The sequence below is a fragment of the Otolemur garnettii genome, unplaced genomic scaffold, assembly GCF_000181295.1.
Source record: "Otolemur garnettii isolate 467f Iridium unplaced genomic scaffold, OtoGar3 scaffold00018, whole genome shotgun sequence".
In the NCBI taxonomy this organism is placed as follows: Eukaryota; Metazoa; Chordata; class Mammalia; order Primates; family Galagidae; genus Otolemur; species Otolemur garnettii.
In genome coordinates, this window is record NW_003852413.1 from 23,452,818 (window position 1) to 23,465,627 (window position 12,810).

Consider the following 12,810-nt stretch of genomic DNA (forward strand, 5'->3'; position numbering starts at 1 on the left):
CTTTACAAATAGACATCTGATAAGGGATTGTATCAGGAATATGTAAAGAACTCATACAACTCAACAATAAAAAATAACCCAGTTCTTAAAATGGGCAAAGGATTTAAATAGGCATTTCTCCAAAGAAAAATATACAAAGAATATACAAGAAGAGACCTTCAACATCAGTAGTCACTAGAGAAATATGAATCAAAACACAGTTGAGGTACCATATTATACCCATTCGGATGGGTAGAATCAAAAAGCTAGACAAGTTTTGTTGAGGATGTGAAACCCTCGCACATCATTCATGGGAATGTAAAATGATGCAGTGCAGCCACTTTGAAAAATATTCTGGCAGTTCCTCAAAATGTTAAACATATCATTAACAGACGAGTCCACAATTCTTCTCCGAGGCATAGACCCAAGAACAATGAAAGCATTTGTCCATACGAAAACTTGTACGCAAAATATGCATCGCAGCATTATTCGTAACAGCTAAGAAGTGGAAACAACCCAAATGTCCAACTAACGATGGATAAACAAATTGGGGTATATCCAGACAGTGGAATATTTATGCAGCCATAAAAAGGAATGAAGAACTGACCCCAGCTACCACATGAGTAAACCTTGAAAACAAGCTAACTCATGGAATGAAACTGGATGTGAAGGCCACATACTGTATACTTCTGTTTCTGTGAAATGTCCAGAATAGGCAATTCATAGAAAACAGATCTGTGGTTGCCTAGGGCTGTAGAGAGGAGCGTAGGGGAGATAGAGGTTACTGCTCATGATTACGGAGGTTCTCGGAGAGGGTGAGAAAAAAGTGTTCTAAAATTGTTTGTTGCATATGGAAGATAAAACACAACAATAGCCTGATAGCCCGGGATGAAGAAGGAGGAGGAGGGGGAGGGGAGACGGGAGGGGAGACAGGAGGTTGCAGGGAGGGAGGGTAATCCGTGGGGCCTCACTATGGTGCATATTGCAAGGGTACATGTCAAATCTATTAAGAGTAGAGTATAAATGTCTTAACACAGACATAGTAGAGTATAAATGTCTTAACCCAAGTGAGGTGAAGGCTATGTTATCCAGTTTGATTTGTAAGCATTCCAAATTGTATATAAAATCAGCACATTATATCCCATAAATGCATTAGTGTATACAGTTACCATTTAATAAAATTAATTAATTAATTAATTAATTTAATTGATTGTCATGATGGTTGCACAACTCTGCTAGCTTTCGTATACTCACTAGGATGGTTAGAATCAAAAGGTTGAACAATGTTGTACAATTCAATGGTTTTGGTGTATTTATGTATATTTTGTATATTTATGTATGTTTTGTTTTGTATATCCAAAAACCATTGGATTGTACACTTTAGAATGGTGGGTTTTATAATACGTGAATTACATCTTAATAAAGATGTCATTAAAAAAAAAAAGACAAGAAAGAAAAAACCACACACGTCCTGGCTTGTCCCTTCCCTTCTACCTTCCATCACGTGTCAGTGCCTCCCATGGGCTAAATCTGTCCAGAAGCCAGAGAGACCGTAGCTTGGGAACTGCAGCCTCCTGTGGGCACTGAGCAAGGCAAGATGGGGACATGACTCTCACTCATCTCCGCCTCCCCCGGCATCTAACCCACAGCTTGGCATGTGATATTCATACCATAAACATTTGTTGAATCAATACATTGCCCCTCCTCTAGCCTCTGCCAGGTGGCACAGGGGGATTTTTGGATGTAAATGACCTGATGATTCAGGATCCTGTGACCAGCGACTGAGGGCTGTCACTCTGTCACTTTTCTCCTACCGCTTTCTTCCAAAAGGCACAGAGAGGCCCTTGGTGAGGCACGGAGGGCTGGAGGGAGGAGCAGAGTGGGAGGGGCGGGGAGGTTAAAAGGGGCTTGTACCACCACTTCCTCCCCAGACGGGGGTAGCGCGAGGCTCAGCACAGCCTTCCTGTGTGGGTTCACTGCCCAGAGCGTCATGGACCTGGGTGAGTGAGCCATCTCGTGGGAGAACCGGGGTCTTGGGTGCCCAGATTGACCCTGTGGAATGGGAGTAGAGAATTGGGGTGGAAAGCACAGGGAGGCCTCCAGGAGAAAGCAGATCTGATTTGGTGGGAATTGGTGGCTGCTTCCAGAGAATGTCACCCTGTTGTCCTAGGAGGGGTGCACCTGTCCTTTCAGACCCAAAAGAGGGGACAGCCTTTGGTGCCAGGAAGGACAAGGAGGCTGAAGTCATGTGTTTCTGACACAGCAGGGAATAAGAAAGTTGCCCACAGACTCCCTCGCGTGCCAGAAGCTGGACTGGGCATGATGAACAAGCCAGAAGCTGTTCTCAGCTTGGTGGCCATGGGTGAGGACCTCTGGGACTTCTGGTGACCAGTTTCAACAGGGGGAAATCTCCTCAGAGGACTCAGAATCCCCTGATTCGCAGTTTTCTCCCTGCTTAGCAGGGATCTGAATCTTGTCCTGCTGGGGCTATGAGGTGCCAGCGCTGTGTGAAGGGCACAAGGCAAGGCAAACACGAGCTGTGGCGCTTTCTTCTCTGCTGCTTGTCCTGCCGCCTTTGTACCAGCTTTGCTCTGGCTTTGCTGTTTCCTCCTGCAACTTAAGATGTGGGCAGGCAGCACGAAGTGGGATGGAAGGGGCATTCAGCCTGGAGGAGGAGTCAGCACAGCCCCTGCCCGTGAGCCAGCCTCACTCCCTCTACTTAGGCAGACCGCTCTGCTCTTTGAAAAGTCCTTCCTCTTGGCTAACCTCAGTTTGGTGCCAGGGAAGCGCTGAGAGTGTTCTGAGTGGTTTATCCTGCCCCATTTACAAATCTCAGCTGCAGAGTCAGACCCAGCTGAGGCTCAGAAGGCCAGTTCATAGATGGTTCATCTCACCAGCAAGCAGAGCACCACGGCAGCCTCAAAGCCGCAAGGGGTTGGCTTTAAAAAGTGAAGGTTCCCTTGGCGCTGTCCTCACACCCCTCCCCGCCACACCACAGCCTCCCTGACTTCATGTCTTCCTTCCCCACCTGCCCTGAGTCTGGACCCAGCAAACAGCTGTGGAAGGATCAAGCAGTCACTCTACCCACTGACTGTGACTCCTGAAAAGCAGAGTCTGATTCTTTCATTTCTGCCTCCCAGGATGCTTTAGGGATGTGGGCAGAAAATGTCTGTGGAATGAATGAATGAATGAATGGTATCAGGAACTCAAGATTTAGTTTTTGAAAACCTCTTCCAACTTTCTCTCTTCCCACCCATTCTGCTCTTTAATCCCACCTCCCAGACATCCACTCCTACTGACCACAGTCTCAGAGTACAAATGTCAAACACAGGAGACCCTGCCCCCAGCCTTTCGTATTGACCTCTGTGAAGGAAACCAAGCATGGCCCAGTGGCTGTGCTGCTGCATGTTTGAAAAGCAGCTCCCCAGGGTGAAGGAAAGGCTTTGCATGTGTAGCACTTGCCAATTTCCATTGTGTAAATTCTCCTGCCCTTCCTGATTTCAAGCTGTCCTCATGACTGAGCTGGGAAGATGTGCAGAAGCAGCTCTAGCACACCACTGAGTGTCTCCCCACTGGCCTGCGTTTAGGGGTGCTAGACTTCTAGGCTTTAATGCAGGAAGGAGGGCAATCTCTGGACCAGGAGGAAGGGATGTTCTTAGTTCTTCACTCAACCTGAGAGTGCCAACGGTCAAACCCGAAATACTGGTAGAAGGGGAAGCCGCTGAGAAGCTTTGCTCAAAACGGGCTCTGGGCCGTTAGCAGGGGTTAGTAGGGTTTTTCTGCGCTTCATCTGCCCAGTGAGGAGCAGAAGGGGAGTGAGGAGGCAAGGTTTCTGTTACACAAAGTGAAAATTCCGCAGCAGGCCTGAGCTGGTCTTTTTCACGATTTGAATGAGCAGCCGGGAGGCACCCTCCCCACCTTCAAACAGTGAGGACGAAGACCTCAGTCAGAACTCTCAAAAGCAAAGCAAAGAAAAACGAGCCTGTGAGAGACTTGTGTCTCACAGCTCAGCCTCGAATGGTGGCAGAGGTGGATGCTGAAGGGATTCAGGGGCAAATTCTTCTGGCTTTCTGGAAACTTAGCTAGGATTGGGGGTGGGGGGTGGAGGAATGCTGCAGCCTGAACCAGCTGTTGGAAAAATCTCTCCTCTGGGCTTGGGATAGTTTCTTCCAGTCAACTATCATGGCCTTGAGGAATTCAGGATGACCAGTCTGGTGGGGAGAGAGACACATGTGTCCCTAAGCTGCTGTCACAGAGTGAGATTCGGTGTTGGAAAGGGGAAGGGCAAGACGAGAAGGGAATAGTGAACATGGGCCGGAGGAGTATTTATAGTGGGTTCTGAAGGGTGTATAGGAGTTGTCAAGCCCAACGAGGAGGAGCAAGAGCAAGGGGCCTAGGATGTAGCAGGGATGACACACTCTACTCCCACCAGAGGCTGACAATCTAAAAGAGGGAAGGAGCATAAATAAGATGTAGGAATTGGAGGAGAGTAGAGGGAGCTAGAGAGTGTGTGTTGGTCACAGCTAAGGTCATCCAAGTTCAATATTTTAAAAACACCATAGCCCCAACCAAGCAGGGTGTCTGGGGACTCATCCTGCAGGCTTACTGAGGGTCAGCTTTGACTAAAGTAATAGAGACCAGAAAGAAGCAAGCTGAGGGAGGTGACAAGAAGCTGGCATACCAAGGAGGAAGGGAGGGAGGGTGGGCACAGGTACGGGAGGGCCAACCCTTAAAATTTGGTGTGGCATCACTAAGGAGTTTGGGCTACCCTGAAAGTAATGGGGAATCAGTAAAGATACTTTTCAATTAGGTGAATTAAAGGAAGAGATTTGTGTTGCTGAAGGAACCCTCTGGCAGCAAAACCTTACATCAGGGCAGAAGTAGGTCCAGCTAGAGAAGTGTCAGGAGACAGAAGCAATAGAACTAGGTGGCCAATGGCATGTGAGAGAGAGTGTCCCCTCCATGCTCACAGAAGACCCTGCACACAGCAGGCTCAGAAACATAACCATGCACTAGTGACAGCCCAAGCCTTGCTGTCCCAGTCAAATCTCAGGTCCATCTCTTAGCAGCTGTGTGACCCCAGGCATTTGCCTTAACCTCTCTGGGCCTCTATTTTCTGTAATATAGAATGACTACACCAAGCATAGCTGTCAAGATGTTATGACAGAAAGATGCATAAAAACTAGGAGGCAGCACAAAAGTGTGGTTAAGAGTGTGGTTTCCAGAGTCGGAAGGGTTTCAAAGCCCAGCTCCACTCCTAGTCAGTCATGTGACCCCGGGAAAGCTATGTGCTGTCCTTCAGTAAGTGGGGATAATGGTAATACCTGTTTCACAGGCTTTCATGAGGATGAAATGAGATCACAGATGCAGTTTGACACACAGTGAGAGCTCAATAGACATTTCTATTACTGGACACTACAGCTGATTTTACAGTGACTACAAGACCCAGCCAACTCTCACCCATTCCCGCCTATTGTCTAAAAGAGGGATCCCCTAGGCCTCTTACCTCCTGTCCAAGTCTCTTAAGGCTTCCCTGCTTCTCTCAAAAAAAGAGAAAAGTTGTATTAGCAGGTGAGGAAGTTCAGAGAGAAAAAATTCGGGGTGGAGGGGCTCTTGGAGCTGGCTGGTAGGCAGCCATGATTTCCCAGCCAGCCTCCGCCTTGGAACAATGTGAAAATGGTTTACAGTTTGGAAGCAGGCAGCTAGCAATCCTCTCCTTCCAGGTGGGAAGTTTCTCATGTTGGGGGCTCGAGTTGGGATTCTAGGGAATTTTCTTCCCATGACAACCATTACTGAAAACTCAAGAGCTCAGAAAACACCCAATGCCAAGATCAACCACTCCTTAACCCCTGAGATTCCCAACTTCATTGGTCTCACCCAAGCTGCTGCCAAGACCAGTTGCTTTATGACTTTGTAACAGACAGGAATGATCTGACTCATGGCCACTGGCCAGGCTCCTCTGCCACACACCAAAGTTCCCTTAAATTCCCCTGCTTTCCTTTCCTGAAAACTGTCTGTTCTGGGCCTACAAGATGCCTGCTTTTCCACCATCTCACACACACACACACACACACACACACACACAGAGGCCAGAATATCCCCCCGCTGCGTGGCACCCCCCCATCCTCCTCCACCCCACCCCCAACTCCCTCTCCCTCCAACATTAGCAAAAAGATGAGAAAGGGTTCGGGAGGAGGAGTCATCAGAGTGAAATAGAAACACAGTTCTTGCTCCCCAGTTTCTTATCAAAACTTTGAGGTTTTTCATTTCTCACTGACAGTCAGAGCGGGCTTTCTCTAGAGTAACCAAAAGATATTTACGTGTTGAAAGAAACCTCGAGCACTTCACATCAGTATGAGTCAGTGGAGAGTCAGCAGTGCACTGAGCCTTGAAGAAAATATGGTTACATGTAGATGTGTGGACTCCAGCCCAGGGGCAATCACCAAGGAAGCGGGGAGGAGAGGGCAGCTGTGCACAGGATCCAACAGGACTTCAAATGCTCAGGCCTCATCCTTAGAGCTGGGTCCAGCCCCTCAGCATTTAGGAGGAAAGCATGGGAGGGGGTTGGCATTGGGACTGTGCTTCAGGAAGACCAACCTGGCAGTAGTGTGCAGTATAACTTGCTTGAGGTGGGAGAAATATCTATCTATTTATTTATTTATTCATTCATTCAGCTTGATGTCCTGCTTCCCTCCCCTGGGAGCTCCGGGGCTCAGAATCCCTGGCCTTCCTCACACCCTAAGGGCACCAATGAGCATAAGCCTGGGTGCCATATGGTTAGGGTTCCAGCAGGTGGTGCTGTTGCCAAGGACACAAGACTGCCCGGCTTGCCCATCTTCCCCAGCCTCCAGAAGGTGTCTGGGGCACGCTCCCTGCATTTCCTGTCCCAACTGAGGCCTCCAGATCCTGCCTTAGCATTCACACGTGGCATGTCAATGACTGACTCTCTCGTGGGCCAGGCTCTGGCTGGAAACTGAGAGTTAGAGTACAGAGGTTAGTCCAAGGCTCAGTCCACAGAGCTGAACTGATCATGCCCAGGCCTTAGGCTAACCTGGGGTCTCCATCAGCTGCTCAGAGCCAAGGGAAGCCTCCTGATTTCCAGAGCACATCCCTCCCCAAAGCAGACCCTGCTGCCCTTCTCCTGTTCACCCAAGGCCTCAGACTAGAAAACAAATTAAAGGAGAGAAAATATATGTGCACACTTTATAGGGTGAACACTGTCAGGGAATAGTGGCCCTCCCACCTGTCACCTCAGGTCATCTTGAGGGTCCCTTCTTCGGGAGAAGGTCAAGCATTCATTTATTCATTTATTGAGTTATCCTTCATTTATTCATCAGTACAGAATTCCTGGGCACCTCCTGGGTCCTGGCAGTGGTCTGGGTAAAAGGGAAGAGATCGCTGCCACAGAGGCAGGCCAAGGGTATGGGCGCAGTGAACCAGCTGTCAGCACGGAGTGTCAGTTCAGTGAGGGGGTGTTGTGAAATCGTCTCATTTCCTCAGCCTGCCTCCTTCAGTAGACACTCAGGGCTTCATGTGTGGCTGCCCACTTGCTAAATGCTGGGGAAATGCTCCCCAGGCCAGTGGCTACTGGCATCAAAGCAGTGCAGGCCATGTGTGCACACACCTACCACCACCTTCCTCTTCCCCAACATCTTGGGGTGTGGGGCACTCAGATCCTCCAGTCAGGATCAGTTGAAGTTCCGTCTTAAGGGGGGCATCTGAGCTGGAGACTCTCCAACTCTAGAAGAAGCCCAGATGGGCCAGGACAGGGGGTGGGAAGGGCTGCCCCACATTCTGCTGCTGCTTCTTTCTGGGACCTGGGAGTGGAGGAGGAAGAGAAGGAGGTGAGGACAGGGATGCCGGGCAGTGGGCCAGGTGTTCAAAGGCACAATCTGGTTCTGATGTTCTCTTTCAGCAAACGCAGTGCCTGGAGCTCAGGATAAAAGTTCCCAACAGCATCCCCCACACACACACTGCTTTCTTTAATAACAAAGAGTTGTCTCTGCCAAGCAATAACTTTCTCGCCTTGTCTCTTACAGGGAAACCAATGAAAAGTGTGCTGGTAGTGGCTCTCCTTGTGGTTTTCCAGGTAAGTTTTCCTTCCAAGGCGAGCTCTGTTCCCTCCACCACACCCCGCTCCCAAGCCAGAGGTTCTAGTGGAGGAGCTAGGTGTTTGCTAGAAGATAGAAAACCCAGACACAAACCCATCTGCCATTCATTAAGCTAATGGCTGCCCCCTCTCCATCTGTTGAGTGACCCTGGAGAGCCACACATGTTCTCTGGACTTCCTTAACTCCATCTCAATTAAAATAAAGGGGGAAATAACTTACCACCACCTTCTCCCTACCTAAGAAACAGAAACATGGATCCTGAGTTCTTTCAGAGAGAGGAGGCTGTGAGGTTACCGGGTTTTGCATGTGTGTGCACACACCCTGCATGAAGCTGAGAACAGAGCCCTGATTCCTAGCCTATCACCCTAAATTTATCTTCCTCCAACTTCTAGCCAGAGGTTCCCTTCTCAGCCTGTTTTCTTTTGTGAAATAGAGACCAATTGGTCTCCCTGTGGGGGGGGGGGAGAAACTGGGGGGCCCTGGGGATGCAGAGGGAGTGGTGGATGGAGCAAATACTCCATAGCAGGCCTGAGCTCAACAGGAACACAGACCTCCCCCCAGCCATTGTACAAGTTCAATGTCTCAATCCAAGTGGCAGAGCTAGAAGAAACTGCAGCACATGGAGTCAACTTTCCCCAATTTGTTAGAGGTGGAGGTTTCTGGAGTGTGAGTAGGGAGCCCAGCTGAGGCCAGAGCTGGAGAGACAGTGCTTCAGAATTCGGCTTGTCCCCAGGCCTGGAGGCCAGAGGGCAGCTTTCCAGGAGCTCAGGCCAGAGGCAGGCCCCAAGCTGAGCACTGTTCCCAAAACCCCATCCCAAAGGCCCCCCGGAGCATTGACTGCTGGCCACAGCCTAGCCCCTTCCCCATCAGCACTCCTCCCTCCCTCCAGGGCTTTGAGGGGCTGCATCTCCGGAAGCAGAGGCTGGAGGACTGAGGAGAAGAAGACAGCTCTGGCTCCTTCTCTCTCACTTGGGGAGAGAGGGCTCTGGCAGGGCAGGATGTGCTGGGGCTGGGGTTGCAAGGCCGGGGGGAGTGTTGTGGAGCAGAAACAGGCAGAAAGGACTGAGTAGGGGGGAAGCACACTGCAAAGAGGTGGAGGGCACAGCCCTCCAGGAAGCCCAGCCACTGTCATTTCTATAGACCTTGGACTAAGGCCAAAGCCTTATCACGAGTGGGCCAAGGGCCACCAGCCTCTGCCAGGGCTCCCAGGCTGTGGCCACACCCAGATGAGGGATGAGGGATAAGGGACAGCCACTGACTTTTCTTCTCAGGTAGCAATGCCCAGAGAAAGGGCTCCTGGACATCCTTTTGTCCTCGCCCTGTCCCCCAGCAAGGCAGTGATACATCTGGAACTTAAAAGTGAGAAAGACAGAGACAAGATGCCGGGAGTCCCTCCAGCCCCAATTCATGGAAATCCATTATCATGGAGGTACAAGGAGCTACAAAGAGTCCAGTTCCTGGAAGAAGCTTCCAGCCCAGCTCCCTGCCCTGTGAGGGTGCCCATGTAAGGCTGTGCACTGAGGCAGCCGGCCTCCAGGCCTGGGGACAAGTGGGGCTGGGCCCTTCCTTCATTGATAAAATCACAGCACGCTGCTAAACCCTCACCCAGCCCTGCAGATGGCTAAAAAAAGCCCCAGCAGCTGAGCGCTGATGACTGGGATCTGGCGGAAAAGACTGTGAGGAAGAGAGAGGCAATGGGGTGGGGGGAGCACAGAGGGAGACCGAGCCGCCTTCCTTTCAGGGACACAGCTGCTGAGGGCTTGCTCCCCATGGCCTGGCATCCATCACGGGGTTCCACACACTTGGGCTCAGTTGCCTGAGTCACTGGTGCCAGGAAGGCACCAGGGACCCATAATATGCATCTCCAGGTCACTAACCACCCATGACCTCAGCAGTTCACCCCAATCTCAGGGCTTGGTAGCCTCCTAACAGGAAGGTCTGCTGTCCTCTCTCCCCACTCTGGGCCTCCCTCAGCCCTGACCCACAGGTGATTTTCTATCAGAAGCTGAGGTATTGGGGCAGCGCCTGTGGCTCAAAAGAGTAGGGCACTGGCTCCATATACCGGAGGTGATGGGTTCAAATCCAGCCCTGGCCAAAAACTAAAAAAAAAAAAAGCTGAGGTATTCTGTAAGCCCCCTGGAAAAGTCTTTGTACCAGGTTCTAAAGTAGGCTTAAGAAAGAAGACACAGGTCCTCTCATGGACTTTCCAGGGGGCAAACTGAAAGTTCCACAGACACGCAGTGGTGCCAGGGCCTGGGCTGAGTGCCTCCCAACCACCACGTGCAGGAAACAGGATTTGTCTCCATGTCACAGACAAGAAAACTGAGGCTCAAAGAGAGAGAGTAGGTTTCACCAGCTTATGGCTCACCTGGCCTCAGAGTCCAGACTATTTCCATGTTAAGGTCACTTATCTCAGAGTTGGCAAAGTCAGACCCTTGCTTCTTATTAGTAGACACAGAATCTCAGGCCCCACCACCTGCTGAGTCAGGAGAGACAGTTTAACAAGGCTAACCAGGAGATCCTTATGGAAACTAAAATCTGACAATCACTGATTTCAAAGAACCACCTGGAAAGTTTAGGAAAATACAGATTCCTGGGCCCCACCCCCTGACATTCTGGTTCAGCAAGTATCTGGTGGGGCCTGAGAATTTGCATTTCTGGCAAGTTCCCAGGTGATGCCAAGGATGTGCCCAAACTTTAAAACCACCACCGCTCTAGGCTCAATCCCACCCTTATTTGGACCCACCTGGCTAAGCTGGATTGTTTTCCTGGTTTCCTCCCCCTCAGGTGTGCCTATGCCAAGATGAGGTCACAGATGACTACATCGGGGACAACACCACGGTGGACTACACCTTGTGGGAGTCTTTGTGCTTCAAGAAGGATGTGCGGAACTTTAAGGCCTGGTTCCTCCCCATCATGTATTCAGTCATTTGCATCGTGGGCCTGCTGGGCAATGGGCTGGTCGTGTTGACCTACATCTATTTCAAGAGGCTAAAGACCATGACTGATACCTACCTGCTCAATCTGGCCATGGCAGACATCCTCTCTCTCCTGACCCTTCCCTTCTGGGCCTACAGTGCGGCCAAGTCCTGGGTCTTTGGTGTCCACTTCTGCAAGCTCATCTTTGGCATCTACAAGATCAGCTTCTTCAGCGGCATGCTCCTGCTCCTGTGCATCAGCATTGACCGCTACGTGGCCATCGTCCAGGCCGTCTCGGCTCACCGCCACCGTGCCCGCGTCCTCCTCATCAGCAAGCTCTCCTGTGCAGGGATCTGGATGCTGGCCATGGTGCTGTCCACCCCGGAGCTGCTGTACAGTGGCATTCAGAAGACCAACAGCGAGCAAACGCTGCGATGCTCTCTCATCAGCGAGCACGTGGAGGCCTTTATCATCGTCCATGTGGCCCAGATGGTGATCGGCTTTCTGGTCCCCCTGCTGGCCATGAGTTTCTGCTACCTTGTGATCATCCTCACCCTGCTCCAGGCGCGCAACTTTGAGCGCAACAAGGCCATCAAGGTGATCATCGCTGTGGTCGTGGTCTTCATCGTCTTCCAGCTGCCCTACAATGGCGTGATCCTGGCCAAGACGATGGCCAACTTCAACATCACCAGTGGCAGCTGTGAGCACAGCAAGCAACTTGACATCGCCTATGATGTCACCTATAGCCTGGCCTGCGTCCGCTGCTGTGTCAACCCTTTCTTATACGCCTTCATCGGCGTCAAGTTCCGTAATGACCTCTTCAAGCTCTTCAAGGACTTGGGCTGCCTCAGCCAGGAGCAGCTGCGGCAGTGGTCCTCCTGCCGGCACGCCCGGCGGACCTCGATGAGTGTGGAGGCTGAGACCACCACCACCTTCTCCCCATAGGCAGCTCTTCTGTCTGGACTAGAGGGACCTATCCAGGGCCCCCCTGGGGTGGGGACAGGGAGCAGATACAATGACTCAGGACATACCCCCCACTCCCAGAAAAAAAGCTGCTGAGGTAAAACCAGCTCTGACCTCAGAGTGAAAACCTGTGCCCCAGAAAAGAGCTTAACCCCAAGCCTAGCTACCTCAACCAAGGCTGAAAAGAGACATGGCTGATAAGCTAATGCCAGAAAGGGCAACTCCCCAAAACTGAGGCTGTTGTCCCCTAAACCAAAAATCAAAAGTGAAAGTCAAGAAACCATTCACACCTGCTGGAGGAAAGGCGAGGAGGTGGGTGGGGCTGCTGAATCCTCTGAATGAAGTGTCTTCTGACCTAGAAAGAAGTCATCCCAGGCTGGCTCAGGCCAGGCCTTCCAGAAAACTGGGCCTTGTGTAACGAGACCAAGGATGGTGGGAAGACTTCTCGGCTGGATGAGGACAGGACATCTGCCAGTCAAACTAACTCTCTCTGATTCCCTGGCTTTCCTCCAGGCCACCCTGAGAGCATGCTCACTTGCCACCTTGTCCTCCCAGGCTCTCAGACAGGGGATGGTGTGGTGATCCCTGCAGGCCAGGTCAGCTGCTTCAGCCTGACCAAAGCCACGTTCCCAGCCAGGGCTCTGGGGTGGGGATGACATGCGTTGGGTTCTCAGCTTGGCTAGGATGGGAGGAGAGGACAGAGAGAAACGTGGAAGATGGGGAGGATGACCGTGCTGGCACAGCCAACAAGCTTCTTCTTCCTTCTTTGTTGTCACAGGAACGGAAAAGCTCCTCCTTGTGTTATGTTTTCAATTCATTATGAGAGAAACATTTCGCT

General features: G+C 51.0%; 1 protein-coding gene across 1 annotated transcript; it reads left to right on the forward strand.

The window, feature by feature from the left end:
* The first annotated feature begins 1,919 nt into the window (after positions 1 to 1,919).
* Positions 1,920 to 12,209, forward strand: CCR7 (C-C motif chemokine receptor 7). Its single transcript, XM_003786390.3, has 3 exons — positions 1,920 to 1,979; positions 8,019 to 8,068; positions 10,878 to 12,209. The coding sequence occupies exons 1-3, from the start codon at positions 1,970 to 1,972 to the stop codon at positions 11,952 to 11,954; spliced, it is 1,137 nt and encodes a 378-aa protein (XP_003786438.1). The 5' UTR covers positions 1,920 to 1,969; the 3' UTR covers positions 11,955 to 12,209.
* The last annotated feature ends 601 nt before the right edge of the window (positions 12,210 to 12,810 follow it).

What these genes read in the sequence shown, in the direction of transcription:
- CCR7 (XM_003786390.3), top strand. An exon ending in CTCTCCTTGTGGTTTTCCAG is followed by an intron (nt 8,069 to 10,877) that starts GTAAGTTTTCCT and finishes CCTCCCCCTCAG; the next exon opens with GTGTGCCTATGCCAAGATGA.